General features: G+C 49.6%; 1 protein-coding gene across 1 annotated transcript; it reads right to left on the reverse strand.

Annotated features, from left to right (window-relative positions):
- Positions 1 to 10,551: 10,551 nt before the first annotated feature.
- Positions 10,552 to 11,667, reverse strand: KCNJ1 (potassium inwardly rectifying channel subfamily J member 1). Its single transcript, XM_041413904.1, has one exon. It carries the CDS (start codon positions 11,665 to 11,667, stop codon positions 10,552 to 10,554), a length of 1,116 nt encoding a protein of 371 aa, XP_041269838.1.
- Positions 11,668 to 13,223: the final 1,556 nt, after the last annotated feature.

Consider the following 13,223-nt stretch of genomic DNA (forward strand, 5'->3'; position numbering starts at 1 on the left):
TCTTGGTGGGTTGTTTTTTTTTTTTTAATGTATTAATGTTACAATGAAACAGTTGTATGAAGAAGATGATGTAAAAAAAAGTGACAAAATAAATGGTGGTTTTCTCTCTAAGGCATGAAATTGTCCCACTCTCTCCCTCCCCTCTCACGCTTGCATGCACTTGAAATTAAATTTAGCTAAAAAGGAAGGAAAGCAGCTCCACAGTAGTGGCAACCCATCCTGATCCCTGTAGTATTGACCATTCATTCCAGAAAATTGTTGCCAGAGATGGTCAGACTGGATTTGGTCGTTGAAGGGATTAAAACCCAGGCTCTGGCTTTTGTCCATGGAGAGACAGAGAAAGTGGGAGGGCAGCCAGAGCTCAGAAGCTGAAGTGTCGGGGTGGCTCTTGGGATGCCCCAGGACCCCCCAGGAATGTCAGTGTGTGCCCAGCCTGCTCCTGTTTCCCACCTATCCCCAAACCCCAGGGAGAGCCAGTGCTCCACAGCATTCCTGAGGTGGAGGCTGCAAAAACAAGCTCTGCCAAGGAATCTTCTGATTGTGGATAAAGGTCAGGCCGAGGCACTTCCTGCACTTTTGCACGGTGGTCCTGAGAGATATCTGGAGCTCCTGCAGACCTGATAAAGCCTTGGGAAGGCAGGGCTGCACAAGCACAGCATTTCCTTCCTGCACACAACCTTTTGTTGCTGAGCGCCGGGACAGAGCTTGATTGGCTCGGGAAAAGGGCCACTTCCAGCACCCCAGAGCTGCCTCCTCTCTGGATTCCAACAGAGTTGCTCAATTTAGTCACAAGAGCGGGTGGTTTGTTGCTTATCTCTGTTGTTTTCCACTGCAGCACCAGCGAGATTAATTCTGGCTCTGCAGCATCAGTGGAAATATCAAGTATTTTATTTGAATACCATGTCCTGCCCGCCTGCCAGTAATAGGAAAATCAGAGGGTGAGATTGCACAAAAGCATCTAAAGGCAGAATCTGAAGGTTATCAGAGTGCAAAGATGTCCCTCACAGCAAAATTTGGCCAGCAGAAATCTTGGGGGGGAAAAAAAGACATTTGAAAATAGAAGCATCTGATTCTGGGCTGCCCAGTGTGTTAGAGGAGCCCTCCTGAGATGGAGGTGATCAGCAGCATCCCAGCTCAGGTCTTCTCTGCCTCCTTTCATCCTTCCCTTCAGGCATTGCTGGCATTAATCCTTTCTAAATATTTGTATACACTAATATTTATCTTTACCTTTTTTTTTTTTTTTTTACTATTTGCTAATATTTAGCTCTAGACAGATTTTGCCTCCTACTCCAGTCCAGTCATTCCCAAGGCATCCAGAGATCTTAGAGCAAGGAGATCTCACCCCAGAGTGCCAGACAGCCTCACACTGCTGGGGCACTTCCCAGGCACCTTTTAGAGCATTTTCACAGGATCTCAATAATTTACATTCCTCACTCAGAGAAAGAGTAATAAGACAGAGATGGGTAAATTGTACCCCTCAAAATCAGCCTGGCTTTGCCATGTTGGAAGCTGCAGGGATGGGAACAGGGGCATCTGCCCTCCCAGCCCAAGTTTCTGGGGCACACTGGGACAAAGCAAACAAGGAACTTGACAGCCCTAATGCTACTCTCTGCTTTTCCCAGGAGGACAAGGCAGATTGAATTAAAGTATTTCAGAAACTTTACCAGGCAGATGATTTGGGATCACTGGGCTGTGAGCTGGGAGTCAGCAGGGACAGCAGAAAACCTTCCCTGCATTGACTTTCAGGACTCAGAGCTCCCCAGGAAACCCAGCTCTCATTGCACTCAGGGTGAATTCAGCTGCTGATTTCCAGGGATCTGGTATTTTCCCAGGATTTCTGTTCCATCAGCCTCAAACCCTGAATGGGATCTAATCAGACATGCCAAACTGGAATTACCTCTACATTCCTCTAGCTATAGAGAGTGCAGCTGTACATGGAGTAGAATCAGCCATGGCTGTACAGGCTCAGAGCTCTGGCTCTCTTGGCTGGATCTCTGTGCTGCTTTTCTCTGTTTGAGCTGGTCCTGCCTCTGTGTGTGAATTCCTTCTGCTTAATTACAGCCAGCAGGTTTAGAACCTGCTTTGAACTGGGTTTTGAAGCAGGCTTTTTATCCCCACCGGAAGAAGGAGCTCCCAGCTTAAGCACTTGTTAGATGCACTAAACTAGGGAATAACAAATCCTTCCAGACCCAAGCACCTGAGAACACTCCTGTCCAGAATACCTGAGATCTCTCCTGTCCAGAATACCTGAGATCACTGTCCAGAATCCCTGAGATCACTCCTGTCCAGAATCCCTGAGATCACTCCTGTGCAGAATCCCTGAGATCACTGTCCAGAATCCCTGAGATCACTGTCCAGAATCCCTGAGATCACTCCTGTCCAGAATCCCTGAATGCCAGAACCCACGTCCTTTGCACACTGGTGCCTTCCTGCTTTATATACCTAAAAATTTTATTTTAGCCCTGAGGATGAATTTCCAAACAGCTGCAGATTTCTAACAGAGTGCTGTGGCAAAGGAGAAGGATTTCTCTGTGCTAGGACAGGGGAGAGGGATTTCCCTGTGTCAAGACCTTCCCTTAGTAAAGACAAAGACAGATTTCTCATACTCGTGCCCAACAAGTACACTCCAGCCCTAACGAGGCATTAATTATGAGGGAAATCTGCCATAACTTCTGCTGATGTAAATACTTAATGTGAGGCTGGAGTTGCCCAGCAGTGTTCCATCCACATCCACGGCAGTAAATGCCCAGGCCTGAAGCTTTGTGCTCTAAGGGATGAACCCAGCTGCTGTTTCCCACCTCTGTGTCACAAGGAAAAGAGCCATCAGTCTGTAAATGCTGCATGAAAGCAGCCAGCTTCACTTCATTATCCTATTACAATAATAGAGTTTTTACAGGCTGCTTTGCTGTGCTGATCCAGTATTTTTAATAACTTCTGTGAAATTAGTTGGTGAGACTTCAGCCTGCTGCCTACCCAAGTCTTTTCTCCCACATCAAACCGAGCGTGGCTGCATTTGGTGTTAATTAGAGCTGCAGTCCAGGGGCACGTCAGGGGCTGGCGTTTGTGAATTCACTTCAAAGACCTTATTTGTATATTTTTGCACAATACCCAGCATAACACACACATGACAATATTCATCTGTGAAATCAGAACTCACTGCAAATAAAGCTCAGACCTTTCTGTCAAATCAGAAAAGAATTGAGAGAGCTCTGATTAAGGTTGTGTGGAGATAATTTAGCTTGTGTGTTCTGATTTTTTCTACTACAGAGGTAGAAATCCCTGCATATGAAGCTCAGATTCTTCTATTATATCAGAATAGAATTAGAGATCCTTGGCAAAAATCAGCTCTTCAGGCTCCAAGAGCAGCAAACAGAGCCTGATACCAAACCCACAGGATGTGAAGACCAAAGGCAGAGCAGTTTTGAGGCCATGACATCAATAAGCCCATCAGCCCTGCACCCCACGGGGGGGAGCTGCCCAGGGAGCCCCAAGGATCTGCCCTGGGAGGCAGGGGATGGGCACAGCTGGGTTTGCAGCCCAGCAGCCACCCCGACCCAGACAATAACTGCAGAGGAAAGGGCTTTGGGCAGGGGAGGTTCCCAGGTGAAGGGACCTTGCTGCTCCTAACCAGGGCCAGGACAACAGGACTCGGTCCTGGAGTTCTTATGTGAAGACACAGCGGTGAAGGAGGATGGGGCTCTGGCAGATCGAGGCGATTTCACCACCAGAGCCGGCTCCTTCCTTTCCAGGAACTGCTGCAAACTTGTTATTTGCTTTGGCTTCTGCCTGAGTTTGTGTCTGCCGGAGCTGTAAAGCCCAGGGCTGGGCGCACCTCCCCTGCTGCTGCTGCGAGCGCCGAGCTCTGCCCGGCACCGTCCCCTCCGGGCGGGCAGCCCGGGCTGGCAGGGACACGGCCTGGGCACAGGACCTTGTTCCTGGTGTCCCCAAACCGGGCTGGCAGTGACACAGCCTGGGCACAGGATCCTTGTCCTGGTGTCCCCATACCAGGCTGGCAGGGACACGGCCTGGGCACAGGGTCCTTGTTCCCGGTGTTCCCGGTGTCCCTGGTGTCCCCGAGCAGTGGCTCAAGCGGGTTGTGCTGGGAGCGCTGGCAGAGGGCACCTGTAGAAACCTGAACACCTTCCCTGGGTTTTCTGTCTCCCTCAGCACTCATGTATAATACATACATACATACATACATACATACAATCTATCTATCTCTCTATCTATCATCTATCTATTATGAGCTTACCATACCCCTGGAAGTGTCCAAGGCCAGGCTGGATGGGGCTTGGAGCAACGTGGGATAGTGCCCATGGGATGAGGTGGAATGGGATGAGCTTTAAGGTCCCTTCTAACATAAACTGCTCTGTGATCCCATATAGATTTATGTATATTTCATAGAACAGTATATATATACATACACATTTGATAGAACTGTGTGTGTGCATATATCCACACATTTGATATAATTTTGTGTGTATATATATACACGTACCTGATATAAGAGTGTACAGTGGTGTTAGGGTAAAACAAATCAAGAAGGGTTTCAGCTTGGGGCAAATGTTTCTGTGGAGGATTTAAAACTTCCCTTAATGCTCCATTTCTGGAGGCTCAAGGCTGACAGGCAGCTGAGCAGCTCCCCAAAATCCTCAGCCAGCACATTCCAAGCTCTGCAGACCCAGTGGCACCAGCATCCCAACCTTGCTGTGGGAATGTGGGGAGAAGCATCCTTCTCCATGAGGGACAGAGGGGAGCAGGGGGCCTGGCATGGGGGTGGAAGGAGATGAGCTTTGAGGTCCCTTCCAGCCCAAACCATCCTGGCATTCTGGGCTGGTTCCATAGCAGAGTTTGGGGAGCTGCAGGCACAGCAGCAAGAAGGGATGTGACCTGGGCTTCCAGAACCATCCCAAGGCTCTGCAGGCCCTGCCACAGTGACAGTGACTCCTTGGGGGGGTTGGCTCCGTGCTGCACCAGGAGCACTGCACCAGAGCACAGGGGAGCTTCATCTCAGCAGGAGCCTTGGGCACTGCTGTAAACTAACACAGTGAGGATTCAGGGCTGTCCCGAGGTGATCTGTGGTGGAATCATGGAATCTGTGAGATTGGAAAAGCCCTCTGAGGTCATGGAATCCAACCATTAGCCCAGCACCACCGTGCTGTTGGGTTTTAACAGCTGGGGAAACTGAGGCACAAAGCAGGGAGCAGTGTCTGGTCTGGCGTTCCAGAGCAGAATTCCCTATGGAATATGGATCTCTCCAGACTCAGCCTTGCCGTTCTGATCCCCCCCTCTCTGCTTTGGGTGCAGCAGCAGCCGATGTTTACAGCCCCCAGCCCTCCACTCACGCAGCAGCTCCGAATTCACCGCCGAGAATTCCCAACACTTCTGTGAAGGGAGTAAATACATCCTGCTGGCACGGCCCGTGCCAAAACCGAGCCCCTAAATGCACTGAACTTTGTGTAATAAAACACGGAACAGTCCCAATAAATTCTTGCTTTGCTTTTCAAGGTGGCCGCGGTCGCCCTGCGGAGTTCGGGGCTGCGGAGCGGCTGATCCGCAGGTGAGCGGTGCCATCCTGTGGCGGCGGCACAGAAAACACCGCGGGCATGGCTGCATCCCTGCGTCCCCGATGGTCCCCAGTGTCCCCGATGGTCCCCAGAATCCCCGTGCTCCCCAATATCCCTGTGTTCCTCAATATCCCCGTGCTCCCCAAAATCCCTGTGTTTCCCAACATTCCTGTGCTCCCCAGGATCCCCTGTGCTCCGCAGAATCCCTGTGGTCCTCAACATCCCTGTGCTCTCCAGAATCCCTGTGCTCCCAGGATCCCTGTGCTCCCCAGGATCCCCTGTGCTCCCCAGAATTCCTGTGCTCCCAACATTCCTGTGCTCCCCAGCATCCCTGTGGTCCCAGCATCCCTGATGCTCTCCAGCATCCTTGTTCTCCCCAGGATTCCCCGTGCTCCCCAGAAGCCCTGTGCTCCCCAAAATCCCTGATAGTCCCCAGAATCCCGACCTGGCTCTGTGCTGGGCTATCACAATGGATTAATATGGTGATTTTGCACAGCTGGTTGGGATGTGGTTGCCCAGGAGAGCAAAGGATCAAAGCTTTCTTTGCTTAAATTTGGCCAGCAGTGTAAAAAAAAGGAGACACCAAGTGAGTCTGTCTCATCTCCAGCCTCCCCTTGCTCATCCACCTCCCCTGAGCAGGCAGAATTGATGTGCAGCAGTGAGTTTGTTCAAGTGAAAGTGTCCCCAGGCAGATGCTTCCACCACAGGAATGTCAGCTTGGCCTCAGGAATTATCTTTGTGTGTATTGAAGCAGCCGTGGAGAGAGCTTCAGCCTTCCTCACTCCTGTTCCAGTGATGCTGCCACAGGGTTAAATGCGATTTAGGGTCATTGCTGGTGGTGTCAGAAGTTCCCCAAGCTGCAGCAGGAGAATTCACCAGAGAGTTTAGGAACTTGCATATTTTCCCTCTTTGCTTCCCTCTCTCTGCTCACATTCCTGGCCTGGTGCTGTGTTTTTTCCCTGCTCCTGTGGGGATCCACAGCACCAGGACTGTGGATCAAGGCAGGGGTGATTTTAGGGGGAAGAAATGAGGCGGAAATCCTGGCTGTTCCCAGCAGAATTCCCAAGGGTTTGTCTGGGGAGAAGGAAGGGGATGGGGCACCTCAGCTGCCACCACTTGTGTCTTTGCCCCCTGCTGACTGGTTTGTGGTGAGCAGCAGAGTTTCCAGGGAATTGTGTCCAGGCAGGAGCTATGCAGGCATTCGCTGGCAGCCTGTGAGCAGTGGTCTGCCACAATCCAGCAGTGCAAGTCAGTGGGAGCATCTGAACAGTGTGCCAGGGACTTTTGTTATTATTATTGTTGTTATTATTATTTAGGGGTGTCTTTTCACCAGCTCCTCCCAGAGCATGTGTGCAGACAGACAGCAAACCAGCACATGTCAGTTTACCAAAAGCAGTCGTTTTAATTCATGGCCCTTTCTCCAGCAGTCAGCAGGATGCCTTATTCATTTGCCAGCAGGAGGGTAAATCTATTTCAAAATGATTGAAATATTATGCACAGCTTGAATGAGTGTTTAAAATAAATACAGTAGAAGAAACTTGTTGTTTGTGAAATGAGAAGATAAATTAAGTTAGTGCAGACACATTATTCCCAAGCCTGGCTGCTTGGCTCTCCCAGTGAAATCCTTTAGGCCTTAATGCAGCAGGAATGGTCTGGTTTGCTCCCCTGAAGGGCAGGCCTTTCTCCTGAGACCTTTGCAGGGTGCGGACCTGGCTCCACGGGGTGCCCCAGTGTGTGGGCAAGCCCAAAGGCAGGAGGGCACCCAGGGAGCAGGAGCTGAGCAGAGCCGGAGGAGTGAAGCCCTGCCAGGGTGAAGAACGTGGCCTTTGTCTTCCAGTATCGGCTCTGTGGCTCCCTCCAGCCACTTCTGCTCAGCAAGATTAAATTTATTTTCATCCTCTTAACTGAACTTTCTTTTAATGGCAGCAGGGCTGACAGCCCCCAAAATAGCTTTCCTCTGGAGCGTGTCCCGAGCGGCCTGTCCCCGATAACCTCCTTCCTGGCCGGGCCTTTATCTGCAGGGTGACAAACTGCTCTCCCTGGGCAGCCAGAGGAAATTCCACTCATTGTTGTGCTGCTGCTGGGCTCTGCCTCAGCTCTATCTCCTGCTGCTGTGGGGCTGCCAGGGCTTCCTGGGGTGGCATCCAGCAGGAGGCTCGCTCTGGGATTCCCAGTCAGCTCCCAGCAAGATCCTGCTCTAAGGGAGCCTGATAGCTCAGCCATGGCCCTGTCAGCTTGGGATCCATCCCCTCGAATTTCCTCTGCTCCTGGATCCCTTCCAGTAACACCAAAATACACAAAAGAACACAGTCACCCTTCCCCTGGTGCAGTTCCTTTGAGCTGCAGGTTCTGAGGCAGGTGTGACTGTCAGGAGGGAGCACAGGCAACCACCCCCTCAGGTGTCTTCTCTTTGAGCTGTGGGAGCACTTCATGCTTCTAGAAATGGAGCAACATCTCCCCATGCTCACACTGCAGAGACAGGGCAAAAGGTTCCATGGCTGGGTCAGAAGAACATTGAGGTTTAGGATTTTGAGGAGCCTTTCCAAGGGCAGTACCTGGAAGTGCATTGTTTAGGGACCCTCTAAGTTTTGGAGCATGTGCACCACCTCTTGGACAGGCACTGCAGAGCATTTGATTTCTTTTTCCCACTAGCACTAACATCCCAAAACAGTACTTAAAGTAGGAATCTTCCCTGACTCCTCATTGCACAGCTGGGTTTGACCTTTCGAATGGATTTCCCTTGGATTTACTATTTTTGTCCAGTGGGGACACTTTTTCTGCTTCTCTTAAAGGCATCTTGATGCATCTCCTCTCCCAGGGGTAAGAGGTATAGCTTGTGAGCCTTGAGCACTGCCAGTGCCACTTTCTGGAGACACTACACCCAGGGAACTGTACAGGAAGCCTTGGGAGGAAATGCAGCAGCAGCTCTGGAAGGATGGAGCAGCCTTTTGGTTCAGACCACTCTGGGACTCTGGACACATCATTTCACTTCCCTGCTCCCTCCGAGATTTCTGTGCACGGCCACTGATTTCTTGATGTTTGTTTTGGGGGGTCAAAACTGCCCTTCCAAGCTGATTATATGAAGGGCACTAAGGTGCAGTGGTGATTGGGACTGTAAAGTATTTTTAAACTGTTGGTTTGCAAAGTTGCAATCCAGCACAATTAAAATCTCAAGCAGTATCTATGAGTTACTTCAAAGGTCTCACTCCTGCTTTTCTATTCACAGTTCTGGTGCAGTCACTTTTGGTAGCTCTGATGTGTGATGAGAGCAGAACTTTGTGAGCTGACCTTTCCATCCAGAGCGGAGAAGGGTGTGACAGTGGTGCACAGAGGAAAGATTGACACAGCTGAGAATTGGCTTTTAAAGTGCTTTAGTGACATAACTGTTCGTACCATTGCTCTCTGTACAATGGCAGTGTTTATGTCCAGTGTTACTGATGGCAATCAGAGATACGGAGTAGAGCGATTTGTTCTGACCCAAGAGAGGAGCTCACACTACTCTGGGACTAGGACCTGAACACTCCTGGTTCCCAGAGTTTGATTTCCATGCTCACACCATGCTCATCTGCAGCACAACTTTCTCTTGTCATCATCTGACTGCTGAATTCTCCCCTTCTTTTAAAACCACTTAGTCCAGCAGCTTTTAACACTATTTCCATTTTACCACAGCATTGAAAATTGATGAGTTGAGTTCCATCACCAGGAAGAGCTCCCAAAAACTCTGGTCTGCCACTAGGACTCTCAGTAACAGAATTAATTGGGGGAAAAAAAAACCCCTGACTGTGAGGAAGTAGAAATTCACTAAAAAGGTACTGAAGCTTCTTGTTGCATTTATGTCAAAAATCATCCCCAGAAAATCTTTAGCACTACTCAGCTCCCACTGAGCTGGAGTTGTTTCCTGTAGGGATGCACATTTGGCTATGGGGAGATGAACAGTTTGGAACCAAATCTGAAGCCAAAGGTTGGTAGGAGGCTCCTGGGCTCTGTTTTTGTTTGAACAAGACCTTTGTGCTTCAAAGGAGAAGATAATCTCTGTTTGCATTGGGGATTTTTTGGAAGGATACATCCAGATCTGGGAACTTCCTCTCTTCTCCAGTGGAGTGGTTTCTGCCAGGTGTGAAGGAATGAATGTGTTCTCCATCTCCCCACCTTTCTGGAGAGTTGTCTTCAAATGGTTCCCTATTCCCCATCCAGGCAGCTCCTGGGGCAGTGAAGAGCAGCTGAAGGCTGGGACAACTGGGAATAAGCTGCAAAATTCCTTTTGTCCCAGAGTGGGTCTCTGCTTATCCTTGGTTTTTCAGTTGTCATTTCCATTTGGCTCTTTTTCCCTGAAAGGAGTCAAAGGCTTTCAGAGGGGAGAAGTCACATTTTGGAGTTGGAGATGCAGCAGCTTGGCCCAAGCTCTGTCTTCTCTGTTTCCTAGGCTTGTCCCACCCGTACTGCTCTGTCCTGCAGCTGTACCAACCCCAAAGAAAGAGGGACGGAATTGTTCCAGAACATTCAAAGGTGCTCAAGTTCCAGAGCCAGAGACTCTGTTTTCATAGAGGACTTTGACAACCAGAAAATTTTTTGAGGTTTTGGCTCCTAAGTCCTTTAGGTTTCTTTAGCCTTGCCTTCTATCTTGTCTTTTCACGTTCTCCTTCCAGCAGCTGTGTATCTTTAATGTCCTAAAATTTCTTTCCATCTTTTCAGGCTTTTTAACACCTTTATATGCCCCTGAAAACTTCAATGAGTTGGACATTCCAACATAGCAGCTTTATTAAATGTCCCATGGATATAAAAATATAAATTCTATTAAATATATATAGTGTAGTTAAATAGTGATAACTGGTATGCTGCTCCTCTTTGATTGGAGGTTTTTGAGAAAACAAATGCTGGGTTAGAGCAAACCCAAACCTGGCTTTCTGTTTTGTTTTACTGATTATTTGTTAATCATCTCAAGACTGAATTCTCTCTGAAAACTCAGCCCCACGAATACCTGGCACTACATTTTTGTGTCACTGGTTTCATTGACTTCAGACAAGACAAAGCCAGGATTGTCATAACCTTTCTTCTCTTTGGCTTTGGCTTCCTTCTCATTGTAGAGACAGAAGGCACAGTGGGGAGTCTCCACGGCCACTGTCTTGCTGAAGTTCTGGAAGTCCACTCTGTATTTCCCTTCTTTGGTCTTGGACACGATGGGAGCGAAGCGGTACCCCCAGAGCACCTCCTCGGGGATGTAGGACGTCCTCACCTGGCAGGTGGCACTGGTGGCCTCCACGGTGCCATCCAAAAACACCACCAGCTCAAAGTCCTGCTGCAGGAGGGTTTCTGCTGCCATGTGGAAGAAGGGGCTGTTCTTGTCTATGATGTGGTAAATGGTGAGGGGCGAGATGAAGAAGAGATTCTCGTTGCCAGCATCCACTACGAATTCGATGTTGACCTGGTCCAGGATGATGGTCTCCCCCTCGGGGGTGATGGTGGTCTTCAGCAGCTTCCCATAGATGTGGCTCCCGATCAGCAGGCTCTTGCGGAGGTTGGCCACGCGGATCAGGAGGCAGAGCTTCCCCCCACGCTTGCTGATGACAGCATTCTTGCTGAACGTGATGGTCTTGGCCCGGTTTTTGGACCTGGAGATCTTGGCCAGGATGGCCCCACACATGAAGGAGTTGATGATGACACCCAGGATGGACTGGAAGATGAGCAGGAAGATGGCAGTGGCACACTGCTCTGTGACACACCTGAAGCCGTACCCGATGGTCACCTGGGTCTCCAGGGAGAAGAGGAAGGCCGAGGTGAGGCCGTTGATGTTCTCCACGCAGGGGGTGTGGTTGATGGAGGGGTTGAACTCAGGCAGGTCTTTGTGGATGTAGGCCACGACGTACCAGAGCAGCCCAAACAGGAACCAGCTGCCCAGGAAGGCCGAGATGAAGATGGTCATCTTGTACCTCCACCTGAGGTCCAGGATGGTTGTCCATATGTCGATCAAGAAGACAAACCTGGACTGTTCCACGTTGCCAAATTCGATGTTGCACCTCCCATCCTTGGAGACGAGCCTGGCCCGGCGCCGGCTGCGCTCCCGGAGGTGGCTGGTGAAGCGCTCCCGCAGGTAGCTGAACATCCTCGCTACAACAGGGCTCTGCAGGGCGAGAAACAACAACCAGGGCGGTTTAACCTCTACCTGCACGCCAGGGGGAAACTCTGACCCAGGCTCAAGATGCTTGATTAGGGCAAAGTTATATAATTTGCATATTTTCCCGTAGTTGGTGGGGAAGAGTTCCAGTAAGCTGGTGAGGAAACTCAAGGGTTCCTTGCCTAAGGAGCATTCCAGCAAAAACCAATCATTTAGGCTTGCTCAATGAACTCTGAGTCAGTCAAGTGTTAATATTGTCCTGTGCTCGGTTGTGTAAGTGAAGCCTGGAGCAGCAATAACTCCATCACGGGCATGTGTGGGGAAAACTGCTGGGTTTGGAGACCTTTCTGCCTTTTAGGAGATGAATCCTGGTCTGTTGATGCAGTTTTGTGTGTATCTTGACATTAGGAGACCCTGGATGAAATGTGGATAGGACATTTAGGGACAAAGGGGAGCAGATGCAGAAAGCATAATTAAGCCAGACACACAGTTATTTTTAGCATGGCTAGAGATGGGTTTGGAGGTGTGAAATTCAGACCCCGGAATCACATAAGCATCTCAAATAGGATTATTAAGTGAGAACAAAAGAAAATATGAAACTCCAGCAGGAGAATTTGGGTGTTTGCTCACCACAAAGGTGATGCTAAGACTAAGAATGGATTTCTGAACCTCATCCTTTAAAGGAAAGTGTATTTCCCTGTCCCTCTTATTTTGTCCCATATGGCCAACCATGTTAACAAGAGGCCCAGGAAATAAGAGTCATTGATGGAGAAAAAGATACAGATGTGTTCAGACTGGAATTTGGATCACCCTACATCTGAAAAATTCCAGTCTTGGAGTTCCTCAGACACACAGGTGTGGGGAGACGCTGATGCACTGCAGAGTCAGACACTGCCTGGGATGCTCCTGGACCATCCTAGGGCCTGATTTTGACCCAAAACTTAGGAGTGTTCTTAGAAATAATTGATTTCTGAGTTCATCACCCTTGAAGCATAAAATGTGTTTGGTTGCCAGAGAGGATGTTGGATTAGTGCACAGTGAGCCTGCCCTGGACCCATGTGTGCCTTTTTATCTAGCTTTTATTGAACAAAATCCTTCTTGAGTGCCTGAATGAGCTGTGTGCTGTGATCATGGGTCCTGGGGCAAAATGCTGCAGCTTCCAAACCAAGAAAGAACTTGAGGGGAAAATATTCCCAGTGCTGACTCACACAGGGTTGTTCTGAGCCTGCTGGGTCTCTGAGGAGGAGAATCCCCAGCCACACACAGTGAGGGTTTGGGGTTCCTCAGCTGCCAGGGGATGCTTCCTTTGGGAAAACCCCTGAGTGCACCTGGAACGAGGAGATGTCGAGGGCTTTGTGTTTCTGTTGTTACTTTACCTTCAAAATAGTAAGGGACAGTAAAACAAGCCATAGGGATGACTTTTTTAGAGCAAGCTAAAGATGCTACACCCTTATCTCAAACCCTGCCTCCTATCACCAGCCCACCCAGGCTTCCTTTGGTCAGCAGCAAAATGCTTGGGCTCAAATTGGCGGCAAGCGGACTGT

Source organism: Onychostruthus taczanowskii, unplaced genomic scaffold, assembly GCF_017590055.1.
Source record: "Onychostruthus taczanowskii isolate IOZ18803 unplaced genomic scaffold, ASM1759005v1 scaffold43, whole genome shotgun sequence".
NCBI classification, from domain to species: domain Eukaryota; kingdom Metazoa; phylum Chordata; class Aves; order Passeriformes; family Passeridae; genus Onychostruthus; species Onychostruthus taczanowskii.